At 39.5% G+C, this 16,985-nt stretch overlaps 1 protein-coding gene across 7 annotated transcripts in view; it reads left to right on the top strand.

Annotated features, from left to right (window-relative positions):
* LOC122874585 (transcription factor SOX-6-like) overlaps positions 1-16,985 on the top strand; it is a 111,871-nt gene that overhangs the window by 42,701 nt on the left and 52,185 nt on the right. For all 7 annotated transcript variants that reach the window (XM_044192632.1, XM_044192635.1, XM_044192633.1 and 4 more), the window contains one exon: positions 15,625-15,714. In XM_044192632.1, coding sequence (XP_044048567.1) covers positions 15,625-15,714 — 90 coding nt within the window. The remainder of the gene's footprint in view (positions 1-15,624; positions 15,715-16,985) is intronic.

The raw sequence follows: 16,985 nt of genomic DNA, 5'->3' as shown, positions 1-16,985 counted from the left end.
TGCTGGTCTTGATGTTAACAGTTGACCATACAGACAACAAGAAATAATGGTATTCTAGCAAAATAAGATACAGATTTCAGTTTAAGAAAGACTCTATGACTAAGTGAGCTTTTTAAAACACTTTCAGATCAGAGTTTATTCCCTCACATTTGATAGACAGGATGCTGTTGTCGCTCATTTTCTCTTTACTCTCACATAAAGCGAAAACAACCGTACCTGTATTTTGTTTTCCCTTTCTGAACACATCCTTTCCAGAGGATCTTTGAACATCTAAAATTACAACGGACAGATCCCTCGCTCGTTAGATCACAATATCAATCAGTGAAAACACAGGTTTCCCTTTCTCCTCTGCTCTTCTGATCTACACCACTAACACAGGAAAGTGCTGGAGTCTCCCAGCATGCCTCAGCTTGCCCCTTCCCACCCCACAGCAAGCCACATCTAAAACCATCTAACACTCCTCTTTACTGTTATGTGCACATAGTAATCATGATGATATCAGAGGAGCGCTTGATCTCTCTCATTTAAAGGTTTTACTTTGTTATTGATACAGTAAAGTGGGCCAGAATGGGACAGCCAGAGGCATGATACAGTACACAGTATCTTTAGTTGAAAGATAGGTAGCTTTGCCTCTTATCTACAGTACGGAAACTGATTTGAAAGGAAAAACTTGTGTGTCTGTGTATGAGTGTGTTCAAAAGTGTTGTGACATCTTCCTGTCAAATCAAAGGGTACATGAGTGGAAGGAAATGCTGGGGCACAACTTTAAGTGTCTGTTTTCTTTTCATTTTTTCCCCCATCACATGCTTAGGTTTCTCCTTTCCCATCCAACTACTAACCATGCTCGACCCTGCTTAGCTTCTGAATCTGCTTCTTTTCAATCTTATGGCCGGTTTCTGCACACAGTTAGTCAAAGATATTAAAACAAATGTTCTCGTTTGCTGCAGTTTCTTTTGGAAGTGATTTTGATCACAAATATCACACAAAGACACTATTTACTAAACATTTACTGTGTGGCAAAAGGATGTTTCATGTATTCAGATTCAGAAAACAGGAGCAAGATGTTGAATTTGAGGTTACGTTATTTATGATTTGGGGTATAGCTTCTAGCTTCACAATCAAACAAGATAATAAAATATAGATAAAAATCGTTAGAAAAATTTAAATGTATGCACTTTTCATTGGAATCTGTCCTGTCTAGTGTCTGAAAAAGCTCTAGTTTTGCATAAAGGCAAACCGATCAGCAGTGGATTTTTCCACACAACAGATACATCAGCAGCACCACAATTCTTTTGTAAATACAGCCTGATATATTTGATCCAATGATGCCCAAAATGGCTCAGATTTCCTGCACATTTTTCCTCTTCATTTGGAAAAAAACAAATCAAAACAGCTTGCTATTGAATTTGGCTATTCCTTGCTAATTAGCGGAACTGCTATCCCCGAGGACTAGTGGCATTGATCATGCTGCAAACAGTTAAGACAAAAACAAACGAGATAAACATGTGCAATTTAACCAGGCACACTGAATCATACAGTGTTAGCATGAATAATAACTCTGTCTCTGGGCCTTGTAAATGTTCATGTGAATTGCTGTGGTCCTTGAAGATGCATTGTAAAAATGTCTGTCATGCACTGCCATGGCAATGCATTTAATTTAGACTCTAATGTAACCCCACATATGAAGATTGACAGGTACCTCTGCTTTTTCTCCCTAATGAGTTTAGTTAAAATGAGAGGAGGTGATCAATAGATGGCTGAGGCAGAATGCTTCATTAAGTGAGTTCCCCTTCGGTGGCAAACAGTTACATTCAAAACTGTTACAGCAATAATGCTCTGCACCTTTTTTCTTTTTTTCTCATTTGTTAATTTGTTGGAATAATACTTCTTCATTTCATTACAACTTTCTCCCCTTCACTGTATAATGATGGGCTGTTTCTCTTTCCCTTTCTGTTTCTATCCTTGAACTTCAGGAACCTTTGAAATCACTTTTGGCACATTTTTAAAATCCCTCTTCAACAGGCAACCTTGCTCACATCCTGATTTAAAGCTGTTGTGGTTTGTTACTGGTAAAGGCAAAGCATTCCAGATTTTTTGTTTTGTTAAAGGAATGTAATGCAGACAAGAGTGCAAGGCCATCCTGGTAAATAGACTTATATACTGATTCCTGGTGTGGCACCAATGAGAGATTTTGTATTTCGAACGTTGCACGGCAGAAAGCTCCACAGGTTTATTCTGTGTTTGCTCCAAATCTTTTTTTCTGGCTCTTCGGTGGCATTCACTTAGACTCTTAAAACATGATTTTGTTCAGAATCTTCTTACAGTACGACCAGATTTGATCATCAGCACTCAAATGGCAAGCACATAAAAGCCTGAACAATTCCGTCCCTTGCCACATCCTCCGCCTCCTGCTGAAAAGGGTTCAGTTAACTGAGCTCCCCCAGGTTAGATTGGCTGTATGATCAAATGGAACAGACTCTATTAGCCACTGAGTGCTCACTTAGCCTAACATGGCTGACCCCTCTGTGCAATGTAGCCCTGAACTAAAGTGTGGATGATGTTGTTGTTAGCCTTTGCACTGCGCTCACCCCCTATCGGCACGCTGTTAGCTGTCCACTACTCAGAGGAGCCCTAAGTGCCTGTGACAGTTCTAATGAATGGACATGGCCTCGCTTTGCAATGTGGGAGATTTTTTTTTTACCCAACTGCCGTCTCAGCTTTTAAAAGCTTTATCAAGAACTCTTTAAGATTGTGTCAGCTAGCTGTATTACCATACAGCTGGTTGCGACAAATTTGTCACATGTATGACATTTTCTTGAGAATTTTGCATTTATGTGGAGTTGCACCTGCATTGTGTGAAGGTTTACTGCATACAAAAGACTTCCTCATTACTGTTAAAGCACTTAGCACTTATTAAACTGGTAGGCTGGTTACTGAATAAAATGTTCAAGGCCAGGATGAGGGAACATCAGAAGAACAAAATGTGGACACCAGACATGCTGTGGAATGGAAACGCTCCTCCATCCTCTGTCATTTTGTAGCTAAAGTTAAGAGATAGAGGATGGGAAATAAAAGCTTGTAATAAAAAGAGAAATAATCCAAATAATAACCCGTCTGTTAGCATTGCAAGGTGCCTCGTTAGCAATTGTTAATCTGAATTCACCTTGTCTCCTTGAGCCCTTAATATAAAAAGGGAAAAAGCAGTCAGGAGTGGACACATTTATCCGAATGCAAAACCAAACCATTCTCGGAGGATGCCTGATGGACATTAAACCCAGTGAAGTGTGCAATCAAGCTCCCTCAGTTTTGACGACTAAATCATCATTATCTGTATTGTTGTGCCTCCTGGGGGCCGACCCACTGTTAACAGGCCTGGCATGGGCACAGTGCCCTTGTGCCAACTTAGTCAGCCATCTAATGTGCCTAGAGCAGCTCTGGCGCCTGGCAAACACTTAACATCACTCTAATCTCTGCTTACACCCGAGGCCGTATGAATTACTGTACAATTCATGTGTTTCATTTGCAAATGAGATTGAGCTCAATTACCGCTACACTGTACGCTGCAGAGTGGTGATAAAACAGACACCTGTGTGACTAATTTATGAATTCAACTAAAGTATTTAAACTGGACTAGAGTTCAGTCTCAGGAGATATCTTTTCCTTGGTGCTACAGATGATATAAGAACAACACATCTGTTGTTGTCTTAGTCTGAGATGAAAGCATGTAGACTGACTGGATAGAACAGGGCCTCAAGTCAGACAGTGTACAACTCATAGATTCGATGGGACATTGCTCTCTCATGTTTTTTTATGATCACTGAACATTCACAGTGTCGACAGGCAGTCAGATGCTATTTGACAGTTACCCATCAGTCTGAAGAGGCATTGGTCTAAGACAGTTAGACAGTTATACACAATATTATTTAAGAAAATGAATTTAATCCATTACATTAAAACCACAACTCCATGTAATTTTAAACTCTGTAATAGATCCCAAAATCTGTTAAAGATCCCAAAAACATACACTTGTTGAGCAGCAAAGTTTGTTGCTACCTCAAGGCATACACTGTATTCATGAAAAACACAACCAATGATACAATTTCAGATTTGTGAACACCACCAACTGCCCCTCCCATCATATGGAAATGGAAAAGATCACAGTTTCCAATCTGGCATTAGTGGCAACACAATGTGACGGTGCATGTCTGGGATCCAACAAACCCAGCTTTCTTTTCATAAGTCATCATGACTGTCTCGAATTGATTCATTTTTGCAGAAACTTGAACTCATAATTAAGTGCAAAGCACTAAGCCATTTTCTTTTTTGTTTGCACTATGTCCTGTTTCAGCTGGAAATATGTTGAATTACAAAAGCAATGCACGATTAAAGGCCCTGTAAACATGTTTTCTCAATCAGCTTCTTATGATGAGAAATGTGGTCCTGAATTCACACTTAAAAAAAACTGTTTTGGTTATTTCACGAGAGATTTCTGTATTTGTGTATGTTCTCCTCTCTCTGTATGCTAGTATTGAATGACCATTGTCAATCCAAGTGTTAAACTCTTAAAAATAATGATACCTTTTTTATACTGTTTTAACAGTTATTGTTGCTAATTAAGTCATGTATATTCAACAAAAACAGGTTTTGAAACCAAGTTTTTAGGGGCTTTAAAACCTTGTAGCTTACTTTTCACAAAGACACCAAGAGTGAAAGCCATTTCGTCTTAACTGTATTTAACAAATAAATTAGCTCTGTGCTCCACATGCCAGGGATAATCAATATGTAGCAATGGGAAACATGTTTGCAGTGACTGACTGTATCCTGTCTTGTGACCTCTTGCAGCTTCTTGTGCAGCAACTGTTTTATGAGCCTTGCCCTTCTACTGTGTGTTTAAGCCTGTGTTGTCCAGTTTGGAAGAGTCTGCACTGTGTCTTGAGTTGAGGCCAGGCCAGAGCTGGGCACCCAATCACCCATATAATGGCTTCCCCAGCTGGAAGAGGTCAGAGTGAGGCCAAGCCTTCCTCTAACCCTGCTTCTCTGTGACAATAGAGACATTCTGCCAGGCTTCACTTTGTTTTCTCTCACTTCTGAAATCCTGTTTCAACAACTCAAACTGTGGAAAGTATGTCCTCTTCTGGAGGGGGGAGCAGTTACTGACGGGTTGGGAGTGACGCGTAATCATGTCCATCCTCGACTAGTGTGCCTTTGTGTGTTCAGCACCAACACCTGTGATGCAAATGTTCAGTGACGCTCTACCTGAAATAAAGTATTAGCCAGGAGATTCCTTTTGTTACAGGGGAGCAAAAAAAATTCTTCCAAATAGCAACTTAGCTACTAGCCCAGGCCTGTCATTAACACTGTTTGAAGGTTAAATCATCTTTTGGCTTTTTCAACTAAGCTGCAGATGAAGCTATAGTGCATGACCAGACTTTGAACTTGAGTGGGCCCTGTGAGCTCTGTGTGCCTGACATGTTTGTGTGCGTGTGTGTGATTGTGTGTGAGAGGGCTTATGGATTCATACACTTAGGTGGAAGTAGTTGTGATGACAGCTTAACAGGCGAGTTGGGTCAGCCGAGAGTTAAGCTTATTGGCTAATTAACAAGGTCTTGGCTCTTGCACTATGTTTGCCTTCCTCTATGAGATTGGCAGCTTGAGCTGTGATTGTGTGCAGGTAGAGGTTTTGTCTGTGTGTGTGTGCGTGTGTGTAAGCATTTGGGATGCTGGTGCATAAAACACTGTCCCATATAGGTGGGAGAGGGCAGCACTGTGTGTGTAGAAAGGCTTTATTTGTTCAAACATAAACTTCATTCTTAAATCATGAACTTTTAATCTACTTTTGTAAATCCCTGAGTTTGGTGGTCAGTGCTGCTCTCCTCGGCTCTGCCAACAAGTCGACTCCCCCCGGACTTCTTGTGGTTGGTTTCAATCTCTTCCTCTGTAATTGATAGGGATCTTTTTACTAATGATCAGCCACAGCCTGTGGGTCTTGACTACAAATACAGTCAGTGGGATATGCCTGGTAGCTCTCTCCTGCTCAGTTTGGCATCAGGCCAGCCAGCATATGGTACGAGCGCATGCAATGTGGTTTGCTGGAACAGTTTTGAATGTCGTCCAAAAAAATCTGATTAAATAGTGATTTTATCAAGTCCTCCTTTTTTACTAGGATTTCAGTGAAATGCCAAATTGTTCACCTGATAATTTAGCATCTGGCGAAGGCCAACATGATATAACTGTAATGAAAAAAAAATTCTGCCTGTGTCAAAGCCAAGATAGATCATGTTTGAAACCAGTGGAGCGTGTTTGAGTCATACACATGGCTTTGATATACAGTATACTGCATCTCTAATTAACGTTTCATTTGTCTAAAAATGATTTTTTTTTAAACAAGTAAGACAAACAGCTGCCAAAATTGGTTAAATAATTTCACTTGTTTACAACATAATGTTTTGAGAATTTTCAGTCATTTTCTTGAAAAGTTAGAGGTCAATATGTTTTGTTTTAATAAAAAAAATCTGTGATTTTATCTGTATTTATTTTGGATATCAAAAATAATTATACAATACTATAATAATAGTACAATAATACAAAAATTCTAGAAATATCAATAGTAGCACAAATAATATTTCTTTTATAAACTAATCTGAAGGTGCATTTTTTTCAAAAAGCATGCTCTGAACTGTAAACCCAGCTTTACTGTAAACTATGTTGAACACTGTCTTCTGGACGTAGGAAACACAGCAACATTTGGATGTGTGGAAAATTAAGGTGGAAATCAGTTCAAAATGGTCTTTTCCTTAAAAAGGTGGGTATTTTTTTAAAGAAAATATGTAAAAACCTAAAATGACAAGACCTAAAAAAAAGTGCACTGATATCATTTCTACACAAAGTTTGAAACCAGAGCAATTGCAGAAAGAATGTTGCATTATCTCATTCCAACTGAAGGAGTTTTCGGTTATTTTTCTGACTTTTCCTTTTGCACAGATTCTTTGTTTTGACCTTGCACAATTTTTGATGCAAAGCGACTGTTGAAACAACACTGATTTTGCAAAACAATTTTATGGACATGCCAGTCCTAAAAGTCCATTAGGCCTGGTGATAGTGCTTGATAGTGTATTGCATTTGATGATAGCTCCTATCACAGATATAAGGAGCAGCTATGCCACTGAGGCATATTATCCCTTTACCATCTCATCCTGACCACTTTCCTGATATGGAGGTATTAACAGGAATCGGGGCGGTTGGGGGTTCAGGAAGCCATGTTGGATCCACTTTCCTTTTTTCCTCTTTGGTCAGCTGTGGAACGGTTGTCAACTCGGCCCAGACTCACCACCGGTCCCCCTTGCTGATGTTTGACTTCCTGACCCCATCTCTCCTCTGTGACTTAAACCGTAGGCTCCGCCCACATCAGCTCCCCTGAGGGCCTGACCCAAAACAACGGTTCTATTGTGTCTGAACCACACATCTTGCTGTGTGTGTATGTGTGTATGTCTCTGTCGTTGTGCTAAGTAGGGTAGGGTTTCAAATATCATGCCTAAAGTGGAACCAGAAGCTCAGGTCCTGAACTGGTGTTTTGGAAGCGTGTGTTTGACAAAGAAACAATTTTGCACCCTGGATGTGAGTGTAATCAGGTTCCAGTTGTTTTATTTTATCAAAAAGTAGAGATTTTAACATTTAAATAGCATGGCAGAGAGGAGAAATCTCAACCTACAACAATATTTTGATAGCTGAAGACCCACTCACGTGTGCCCAAGTCAAGTGATTTTGTATTTTTTCATTATCACAAAAATTACAACATGCTACAAAGTTTTGGTCCATCCAATCTAAATACAAGCATTTCTCATAACTGATTCTCTTAAAAAAGACACAAAACTTTGTTCTTAGAGAAAACGGTAATTTCTATTCATAAACAGACCATTTACCTTTTCTTTATTTTCAAAATGAAAAAAATTAAACCCTGAAAAATGGGAGAGGAGACAAAAAGAAATAAAATATGAAAGCTGTGTAATTAACCAGTGAATAGATGTTTTACTTTACATTTTAAATCCAAAGTGACCTTGTTGCTGCTGCGGTGCATCATACGCCCAAGCTTGTACAGTTTTTAAAGCTCATCAGTCACTCTTGCTTGATTGTTCGCCACAAAGAACTGAGGTGGAGAAGTTGTAAAATATATGAAAAATGTTGGGGCATTTATTCCATCTTAAATCAGCCACATCTGATCTACCATCTGTCCAAGTGTTGCTGAAAGTGTCCTTAGAGTTAGTTAGAACAGCCTCCTCGGGCCTTTTAAAGTCAGACATTTTTACCTCTAATCCCTCCAACTCCATCAGTGCAGTGAGTGTAAAAACACAGTGCCTTTCCTTGGTGGACAAATGTGATTTCCTAACATTTGGACTGCAGTGGTTGTTGATATCAGTACTGTAATGCAGGGCAGACCTGACCTCTCTAGCTGCACAGCAGGGATCAGCAGCCAGGCTTTTCTAGTATTAAGCTCACACCTTCAGTAGAAACACTATCCTTTGTCTAATTCAGGGCTGCAGGGTTTCGACCCAGCGCCTTCGGCAACAGGGCCACCTTATATCACATAAAGTACTTTACACTGCTGGGAGGGAGTACTTTGTGAGTATTTTTAGCATGGTGGGCCCCAGTGGGAATCAAAGCCCTGCCCAGGCAAAGTTGGGGCCTGACTTAATTCTCTAAGCTGCAGGTGAAGTAAAATACTGTAATGAATTTTTGTATGTGTTAAAGGTCAAAGGTCAGAGCTAGGGTTTAGGTTGTGTGCCATGTAAAATTATACCCATAACCGCTATTAGGTGATCTTGAGGCTGCCTCTGGATTATGTTTTTTTTTTTGTCAGAACAGGACTCAAAAATGCTGAAATAATTTTCTCTGTGTCACTTCGTGTTCTTTGGCTTTTCAGAACAGACACCTTAATTGCATTAACTAACTCCAATCTGCTCATGTCTACAGTTTACTAGAGCTTAACCTAATTGTGATAAAACTTTTTATAATATTTTTCTTTAAATTGTAGAATTAAAGTTTGTTCTACTGGTGCACTCATCAGTAATCAACATGGATCAGAGCATCGGTTTAACATCAAAATGTATTTGTTGCAGTACATGCAAAGCTAACATGTGGCTCCTACAGGTGGCCTGCTCTGTTGGAGTAGGTCGGGCATATCACTGGTCAGCAAAAGCAAAAGAATGTGTGCGTGTGTGTGTGTGTGTGTGTGTGTGTGTGTGAGAGAGAGAGAGAAAGAGAGAGACAGAGAGACAGAGAGAGAGAGAGAGAGAGAGAGAGAGAGAGAGAGAGAGAGAGAGAGAAAGGGAGTGTGTGAAGGGGTGAGTGTGAAGGGGTGATGTATGAAAAGAGGGTTACACAGGACTACTATCCTTCAGACCCCCCCCCCCCCAACCAGGAGGGCTGGCTGCTTTCTCAGACCATGTTCTGCGACAAGAGAGTCTGGGTGTCATCTGACAGATGAAAATAGTGTGTTTGAAATGGACACCGTGCTAACACGCAGCCAGGCTAACCACTCTGCAGTTTAATGGTTTTACAACACCGAGAGAGCAGTGATAGGCCATTGAAAGTGTGTGTCTATATGTGTGTGTGTGTGTCTGTGCAATTAAACGTCTCAGCAGTGTACTGGCATTCTTTAATCAGTGTGTGTGGTGTGCATGTATGTTCAAGTGCTTCAGATTGCACCAGTGTTCTCATATCTGTGTGTGTGTGTGTGTGTGTGTGTGTGTGTGCGTGTGTGTGTGCGTGTTTGTCTGTGTGTATCTTTTTCCTCCTCCTGGCTGGCCTGTCTCCTCATGTTTGGACATATGTTGAGTTTTATTTCACTGAGACATCAATCCTGCTGGCCAGCTGTTAGGACAGCTGCTCTCTCTGTGCCTCTCTTGCTCTATTTCTCTCTTTCACTCTATCAGTCGCTCTCACTCTATCTCTCTGTATCTTTCTTCCTATCTGTCTGTTTCTGTCGGTCTGCCTCTCACTTCTTTTCTTCCTTGTTTTTCTTTAATATCGCTGTATTTCCACCCTTCTTCTTGTCCTTGTTTCTGTCGGTTTCTGTATTATTTATCTTTCTATCTTTTCAGTTGCTCTCTACTCTGTTCTTGTCTTTCTTTCTTTTGTTCCTCTCTCTCTCTGATGCTGTGGGGTCTGCAGCTGAAGTCACACCACTGACATAAATTTGGAAGTGCAAAGTGTAGCTGTCAGCTTCCATTTACACACATTCAGTAGCAAAGTTAAGACAAGAAATGTTTTTTTCAGCCGTGGGTGTGTTACACAAACATCAGGCACCCACTAGAACATTGGCTTTTGTTATTTTTAACATTAACTAATTTTTCAGATTAATGTTTTTTTCTCTTTACCTTGGCATTTGACTGCAGACTCAGGAGTTCCTGAGCTTTGGCACAGTACACTGTGTGTGTGAGAGAGAGTGAAAGAGATGCTATGTTTCCATCCAAATGTCAAGTGAATTATAGGGGAACATTTGAAATGTCATCAAATATAAAATGTGAATTAAATATGCTTCAATAAAGCAAATAAACTAGCTTCCTGAATGAAGACTCATTGTATGTCAGTAAACAATTGGAACATTTCTTTCAAGAATTTATATATTTTTGTGTATTTAAATTATGGTTAGAATCCACACTTTCTCCTCAAGTCAAACACAGAAAAATATATCTAGCTAATGACCATACAACCACAATGGAGACTTGTCTTGTCTTGACATAATAGAATTGTGTATGATATTTCACAGAAGGTGTGATGACATTTTCTTTACATTTTTAGACATTTATCAGATGCTGCTCAGTGAGATTGAACAAGCCAAGTCTTCAGTGATTCAAAAAAATTTTTCAAAGACTGAATATATCATGTTAATTAGTGAGCTTTAGAGGTGCTGGTAGGCAGATTTCTTTTTACTTTGGACAGAGCCAGGCTAGCTGTTTCCCCCTGTTTCCAGTCTTTATGCTAAGCTAACCGCCTGCTGGCTCTAACTTTATATTTAGCATACAGACATGACAGTGGTATCAATCTTCACATTTAACTCTTGGCAAGCAAATAAACACATTTCCCAAAGTGTCTAACTATTTCTTTAACTCCGACTCCCATTACTTCTGAACATGTTGTTAAGAAACATTCCGTCGCCTAGCTTAAAATCAATTTGGCATCTCTAACAGCTAGTGGAAGGCAAAAATGACCCTTTCGTAGAAACCTGATGAAAAGTTTTAAACAAGTTCACTTTCAGATTCTGTCACTTGTGGATGAATTTGACAATTATGGTGACAAATGATAATATGTTTTGAATTTGCTACAGCTCCAATTTGCACCTCCATTTAGAACCATCAGCCAACCAAACTGGCGGAAAAATCATGATTTCTCAGAAATTAAGTTAAGATAAGTAAAAGTGGTGGCCATAATATAAAGCTGTTTACCTATAGTGCCTACATTATCCAATTGACTCCTGTGTTTCTATGTTGAGAAACACTGACAATGTCATTAAAAGAAAACTTTGAAATGGGACTATACTCTCACTGTGCTCTATTAAGGACATTTTATTGAAATGTTCATTCCATGAAAGACTTTTAAACACATGTAAACAGAGAGAGTAAAAGACAGAAAGGGGGAAAAGATAAAGACTCAGTCTTAGTGGAAGCCTGTGGCACACTGTGTTGTTCTTGGCAGTGGCTATTTGGGAGTGTTGATGCTTGCCTGCCACACACACACAAACACACACACATGCACACACAGTAAGTTGTCTGTGGCTTGTGTAAAACACCCAAAACACTGTGTCTTGTCAGGTTGGCGTGGGGACAGGTGATAAAACTGTGTTTACCCTAAACACTTGCCAGCTCGCTAGCTGTCTCAGTGCTGATTTTCTACAACTCTCTCTTTATCCAATTCTTATCTCCTTCACCACCCTTCTGTATCTCCTTCACTTCATTTTATTGCTCACTCATCCCTTCTCTCTGTCTTTCCTCCCTGTCTTTCCCTGCTGGTGTTCAAACCGTCTGGTTTACAACCAATTAGAAATGTCCAATAATTCTAGTGTTTGTTTTTTTTTGTTGTCGAGGAGAATAAAGTAGGTGATTGATAAGCTATTTGTGGTGTCAACAGTTTAAAATAATATAAATAAAACACTTTTATCATCAGTATCTATGGGTTTATCATCAGTATATATCCACATATCAGTGTTTATACATCAATTGGACTTAAATAGGGTTTTGCAAGGGCTTTCTCATTTTCTCCTTACTTTTTCTACTTCTCCTCATTCCACTTCATTGTCTTACTATCTTATTTCCCTACTTCCTCACTTTTCTAGTCTCTTGCTCTCATCCTTCCATTCAAGCTCAAGATGAAACAAGCATCTTCATCATCTTGCTCCTTTACTCACCTTCCCTGTTGACGTTGTCTGTCCTACTTCCCTCCTTTCCAAAGTCCCTCCCTTTTTTTTCTTTTCATCTAACCTTCCTTCTCTCCTCACCCCATTCATCCTCCCTCTCCCTCCTCTTCTTTAAACCATCCATCTTCTGCATTTCTCCTCCACTTGATTAAGGAGTCGGTGTTCGGACAGCGAGGAATTTTTATCCACCCTCCAATCTAAACAGCACTTGATCCCCGACTCGGTCGCGGGGACAAATAGAGAGCCATCTAGGGTAAAACATCTCCCTCTCATCCTCTCTCATCCCTCTCTTCTTCTTCTCTTCCTCTTACACCTCGACCCTCCCATCCCCCACTGTCTCCGTGTCTGATCTGTTTATCGGTATGCAGGGTATAAATTGTGCATCAGAGTACACACACGGTTGACTTATGCAGATGTATCTTGAAGTTACAGGTTGTATTTTCCTCTCTAAGTGCTCCCATAAATTGCGCTCCCTAATTTAGTTTTATACGAGGCCTGCTGAACGAGTGCACATCGGTGTCTTTAGGTCTTGTGATGAAAAAAAAAAGCCTCTCATCCTGACCCCATCTTCCAGCTTTCCATGTTTACCCGCCGTAAATATCACCTATTGAACCAATGTACACAAATACATATCCAGCGGAGCCACTTGTCCAATAAATCTAAAAAAAAAAAATTGGGTGGATTCCATTGTCCTGAGGGTGGGGAAATTGTATTAATTACCTTATTTTACAGCAATGTGGACCATCTGTCTGGGAATACCTGCGTTTTTTTCCCAAATTTGAGAAATCACAATCATATCTTTCTGTAGTTTTAAAGTTGTTTCTTTGTCGTGTAGCTGTGTACCACCCTCCCTCCCCGCTGCCATTGTCCCCCCTGTGTGTACATTGATTCCATGTGATCTGGACGGCTGCATTAGCTTATTTACAACAATCATAATCCGACTGTAAACATGTGGGGCTTTAATGGACTCAATGAGGAAGTTGTGCTCGGTCGGCGGCCAGCAAGTCTTGATCACACAATGGGCCCATACGCACAAACTAAACATTAAGCCATTCACAATAGGCCATGTGCCCTTATGAATGCCTATAGCGCCTTTTGTCAGGATAAAGGCACCACAAATGAGCTATTGTCTGACTTAGCCATTCTAAATCAGGCAAGCCCTCAGGGGCATGTTTTCCACACAGCACCCAAGAATGTCTCTTTTTGTGTGTGTGTGTGTGTGTGTGTGTGGTTTTTTTTGAGTCCTTGGTGACTGAGGCTTTGGCATGGGTCCCTGCATGACCGTGACACCATCTGTGGGGCATCCACTGGCACGAAAACCAGAGTATACACACAAACTCAGGCAGTTGAAAGTGTGTTGACATGTACAGTCTGTACAAGGGAGCAGTTTCACATGCAGACACATTTACACAGGTATGGAATACCTGAAAGTTGTGGAAGAAGTATTTAGATTTTATATTTAAAGGTAGAATCCTTAAGATTTAAGTCCAGGTTGACCTTGTGTGTTCTGTCCGTTAAAATACAGTAATGTGATTGACCATTGTTGATTTGTATGCTGTATTTCAATGTTAGTTTCCTAGAATGGATTTCCATTGTTAAAACCATCTCAGCCTGTGACCTCCTTGAGTGCCTGGACTTGGATCATTTATGCAATTTTTCTTTTGGTCTTAAGTCTTCCTCCTTTTTGAAATACCGGTCCAATATCGACCACTGAGGGCAGTCAACAAACCTTGAGCGGCTACTCTGTCAAACATGCAATAGAAGAAGAGCAAATCATATACAGTATATCTGTCTACAGAACACCTAAGAAAAACCCTGTGCTAAGAATGGTAATTGTGTCACGTTGTTTTAATAAAAAAGACTGAAGAAGACACTGGACAACACCAATGTTGTAATCGCCTGCATCATGTGAAATAACGTGCATGCACTGGGTCTCATCCAGCATTCGCACGCATAATTTCCTGTGAATCCGGGTTGTGCGTGGATACGCAACTTGAATCCTGCATGGGAAAGGCGGACACCACCAGGTACAATGAAATGCAAAGACACTAAATGGCTACTTCTGAAAATTGTCGACCATGAAAATGATAATAAAAAAAAAGGGTTTTGATATCATATGAATCTTAAGGATTGTAACTTTATGTACAAGTAAAAGTATTGCCAGCAATACAGAAGAAAAATTACACAGTATTAGAAACAAATTGTAGTACCCATTACACAGCTGAATGGTTCCTGTGATTGTTATTACTGACATATAAATTTAAGCAGAATTGTAATGTTGTAGCTGGTTGAGGTGGAGCTAATTTGAACCAGTTTAGAGGGGAAGTTTAATCTTTAACAATGCATCATATTTTATAAACTCTTATATTTTTTATGTAAAATCCTGATTTGCAAAGAGATTTAAGTATAATTCGACTGAAATTGAATGAAGTGAATGTAGCATAAAATGGAAAAAATCCACTCAAGCAGTGCTGCTTGAGTGAATGTACTGTTACATTTCACCACTGATACCTGAGAGCATGCATATTTTACTTTGTGCATTTCTGTCTTTCTTTCATGGACAAGTCACAGCCAAACACTCAAACTTGTGCACATGTGCAGATATGTGTCTCTTGTCTCTCTATCCGCCTGGTGATGAATTGAAGAGTTCCCATTGTTCCCAAGTTCACAGCAGGACTCCAATTGAACAAATGAGACCTTATGTATCTTATGAGACCACGTGTCTCTGATGTCTATTATCCTGAGGCTATGAGACACATTGTGAGAAAGAGGACAGCCACAAATAAGACCTCGTCTTAGAACAATGCAGACATTCTCATTTGGTCAGCTGGATGGTAACTGTAATTTTTTTTAGGATGAGAAGGAGGGTTGTTCTCATTTTTAGAAATTTATAGGAATGGGTTCTTTTCTCTCTTGTCCTTTTCCCTCTGTCTCTTCTTTTTTATTGCCCACTTTTATCCTCCTCTTGCTCCCGGTATGTATGTCACTGTTTATGTTTGTGGGCGACAATGAATATCTTCAGGCGTCTTTAGCGAACTTACCTAACAGTTTTATCTCCACTGATGGTACATGTAAATACAACCTATAAATCTTTGTGATATTTCTTCAAAACTGTTTACAAATCTGAATAGTTGTCCTTTTTTGGTTGATGGGTCTGTGTGGTATGCTGTTAAATGGCATCAAAAGTTAAGATGATTATTTTCTGTTTTTTCTAGAGCCAACTTGCATGGAGAGGCTCCTCTCCAAGGATTGGAAGGAGCGCGTTGACCGACTGAACGCCAACGAACTGCTGGGGGAGGTTAAAGGTAAGAACAGAAAACATCCACATCATCCACTCCATTCACATTTACACCCACAAACAGCGAGTTGTCAAGGTTTACTGGATGCCAACAAACTACTTCACTGTGGCCTTCATATACATGCTGTACATGTACATGCTGTCGGAGGGAAGAGGAGCTGTGTAAGAAAGAGAAAAAAAGAAATAAGAGGAAATAAAGAAAGAAAGAGACCGAAAGAACGAAAGAAAAAGTAAGACAGAAAACCTCCTTATTCTTTCTTTTTTTTAACAATAAGTGGTACGTTTCTGAGTTCTTAGCATCTGAGGAATCTCTCCTTATTCTCTCTGCTTGACCCAAAAATGTACAGTGTGAAACAAGCAAATGGTATGTGCACAAAAAAAGGACACCATTTTGCAAAGCTAAATTCAAGGGTAAGAAACGGTCAAATATGCTGTAATTCTCTCATCCATGTGTATACTTTCAGCATGTTTCTGCATGTGAGTAAATGGTCAGCCGGCCCACCTGTCACCATAGAAAGAGCACTGAAGGCCAGGAACAGTACAGGTTATGATTGTAACTTTGATTAAAGGGTGTGTATGAAGGGAGAGGATGCAGAAGCTCCAATATTTTTGTCAACAAATAGCATTTATGAAGCTATAAATCACACCAAGGCAAACATATTCTCGACCTGCTCTGGTATTCAAAAGTGAAAATAACAGCATTGTGGGAGATCTTATGTTAAAATCTCATTCAGCGGCTGCAGCAGGAGGGACAGGTGGGGAGGGAATGAAAGGCATGCCATCCTTTGAAAGCAAAGGAGGCTGTCATTTTTAATGATATGACCAAAAACTAGCATATTTTCTGTCTTACTCTCTTCATGTCTGATCGTATATTTTGCTTGTTAAGAATTGGATCAAAATGTCCTGTTTAGTAGTTCAGGGTAAAGTTTTGTTATAGGTAATTGGCGTAAAAGGGATTATTAACATTATAAATATTATACATACAATATAAAGTGTGTCCTCCTTTTATCCTTCATCATCCTCATCATATACTACAGACACATCATTTTTGTTTTTTATCTAAGAAAAAGGAGACTATTGTATTTATTTTCAGCATTAAAAAGAAATGAATCAGATTTTTTTTAAATCAATAACAAATTTTAAATAAACATAATAACAAAATAAACATATACCATTTACATTACAGAAACTCTGTAGTTTACTGTTGATTGTTTTTAAACTTACTTTAGGGAAATCAGGTACATAATTAGCAGCTCATTTCTGCTCATTTTGTCCATG

Source organism: Siniperca chuatsi, linkage group LG4 (genome assembly GCF_020085105.1).
Source record: "Siniperca chuatsi isolate FFG_IHB_CAS linkage group LG4, ASM2008510v1, whole genome shotgun sequence".
Taxonomy (NCBI): Eukaryota; Metazoa; Chordata; class Actinopteri; order Centrarchiformes; family Sinipercidae; genus Siniperca; species Siniperca chuatsi.
This window is presented reverse-complemented; position numbering and strand designations above follow the sequence as displayed.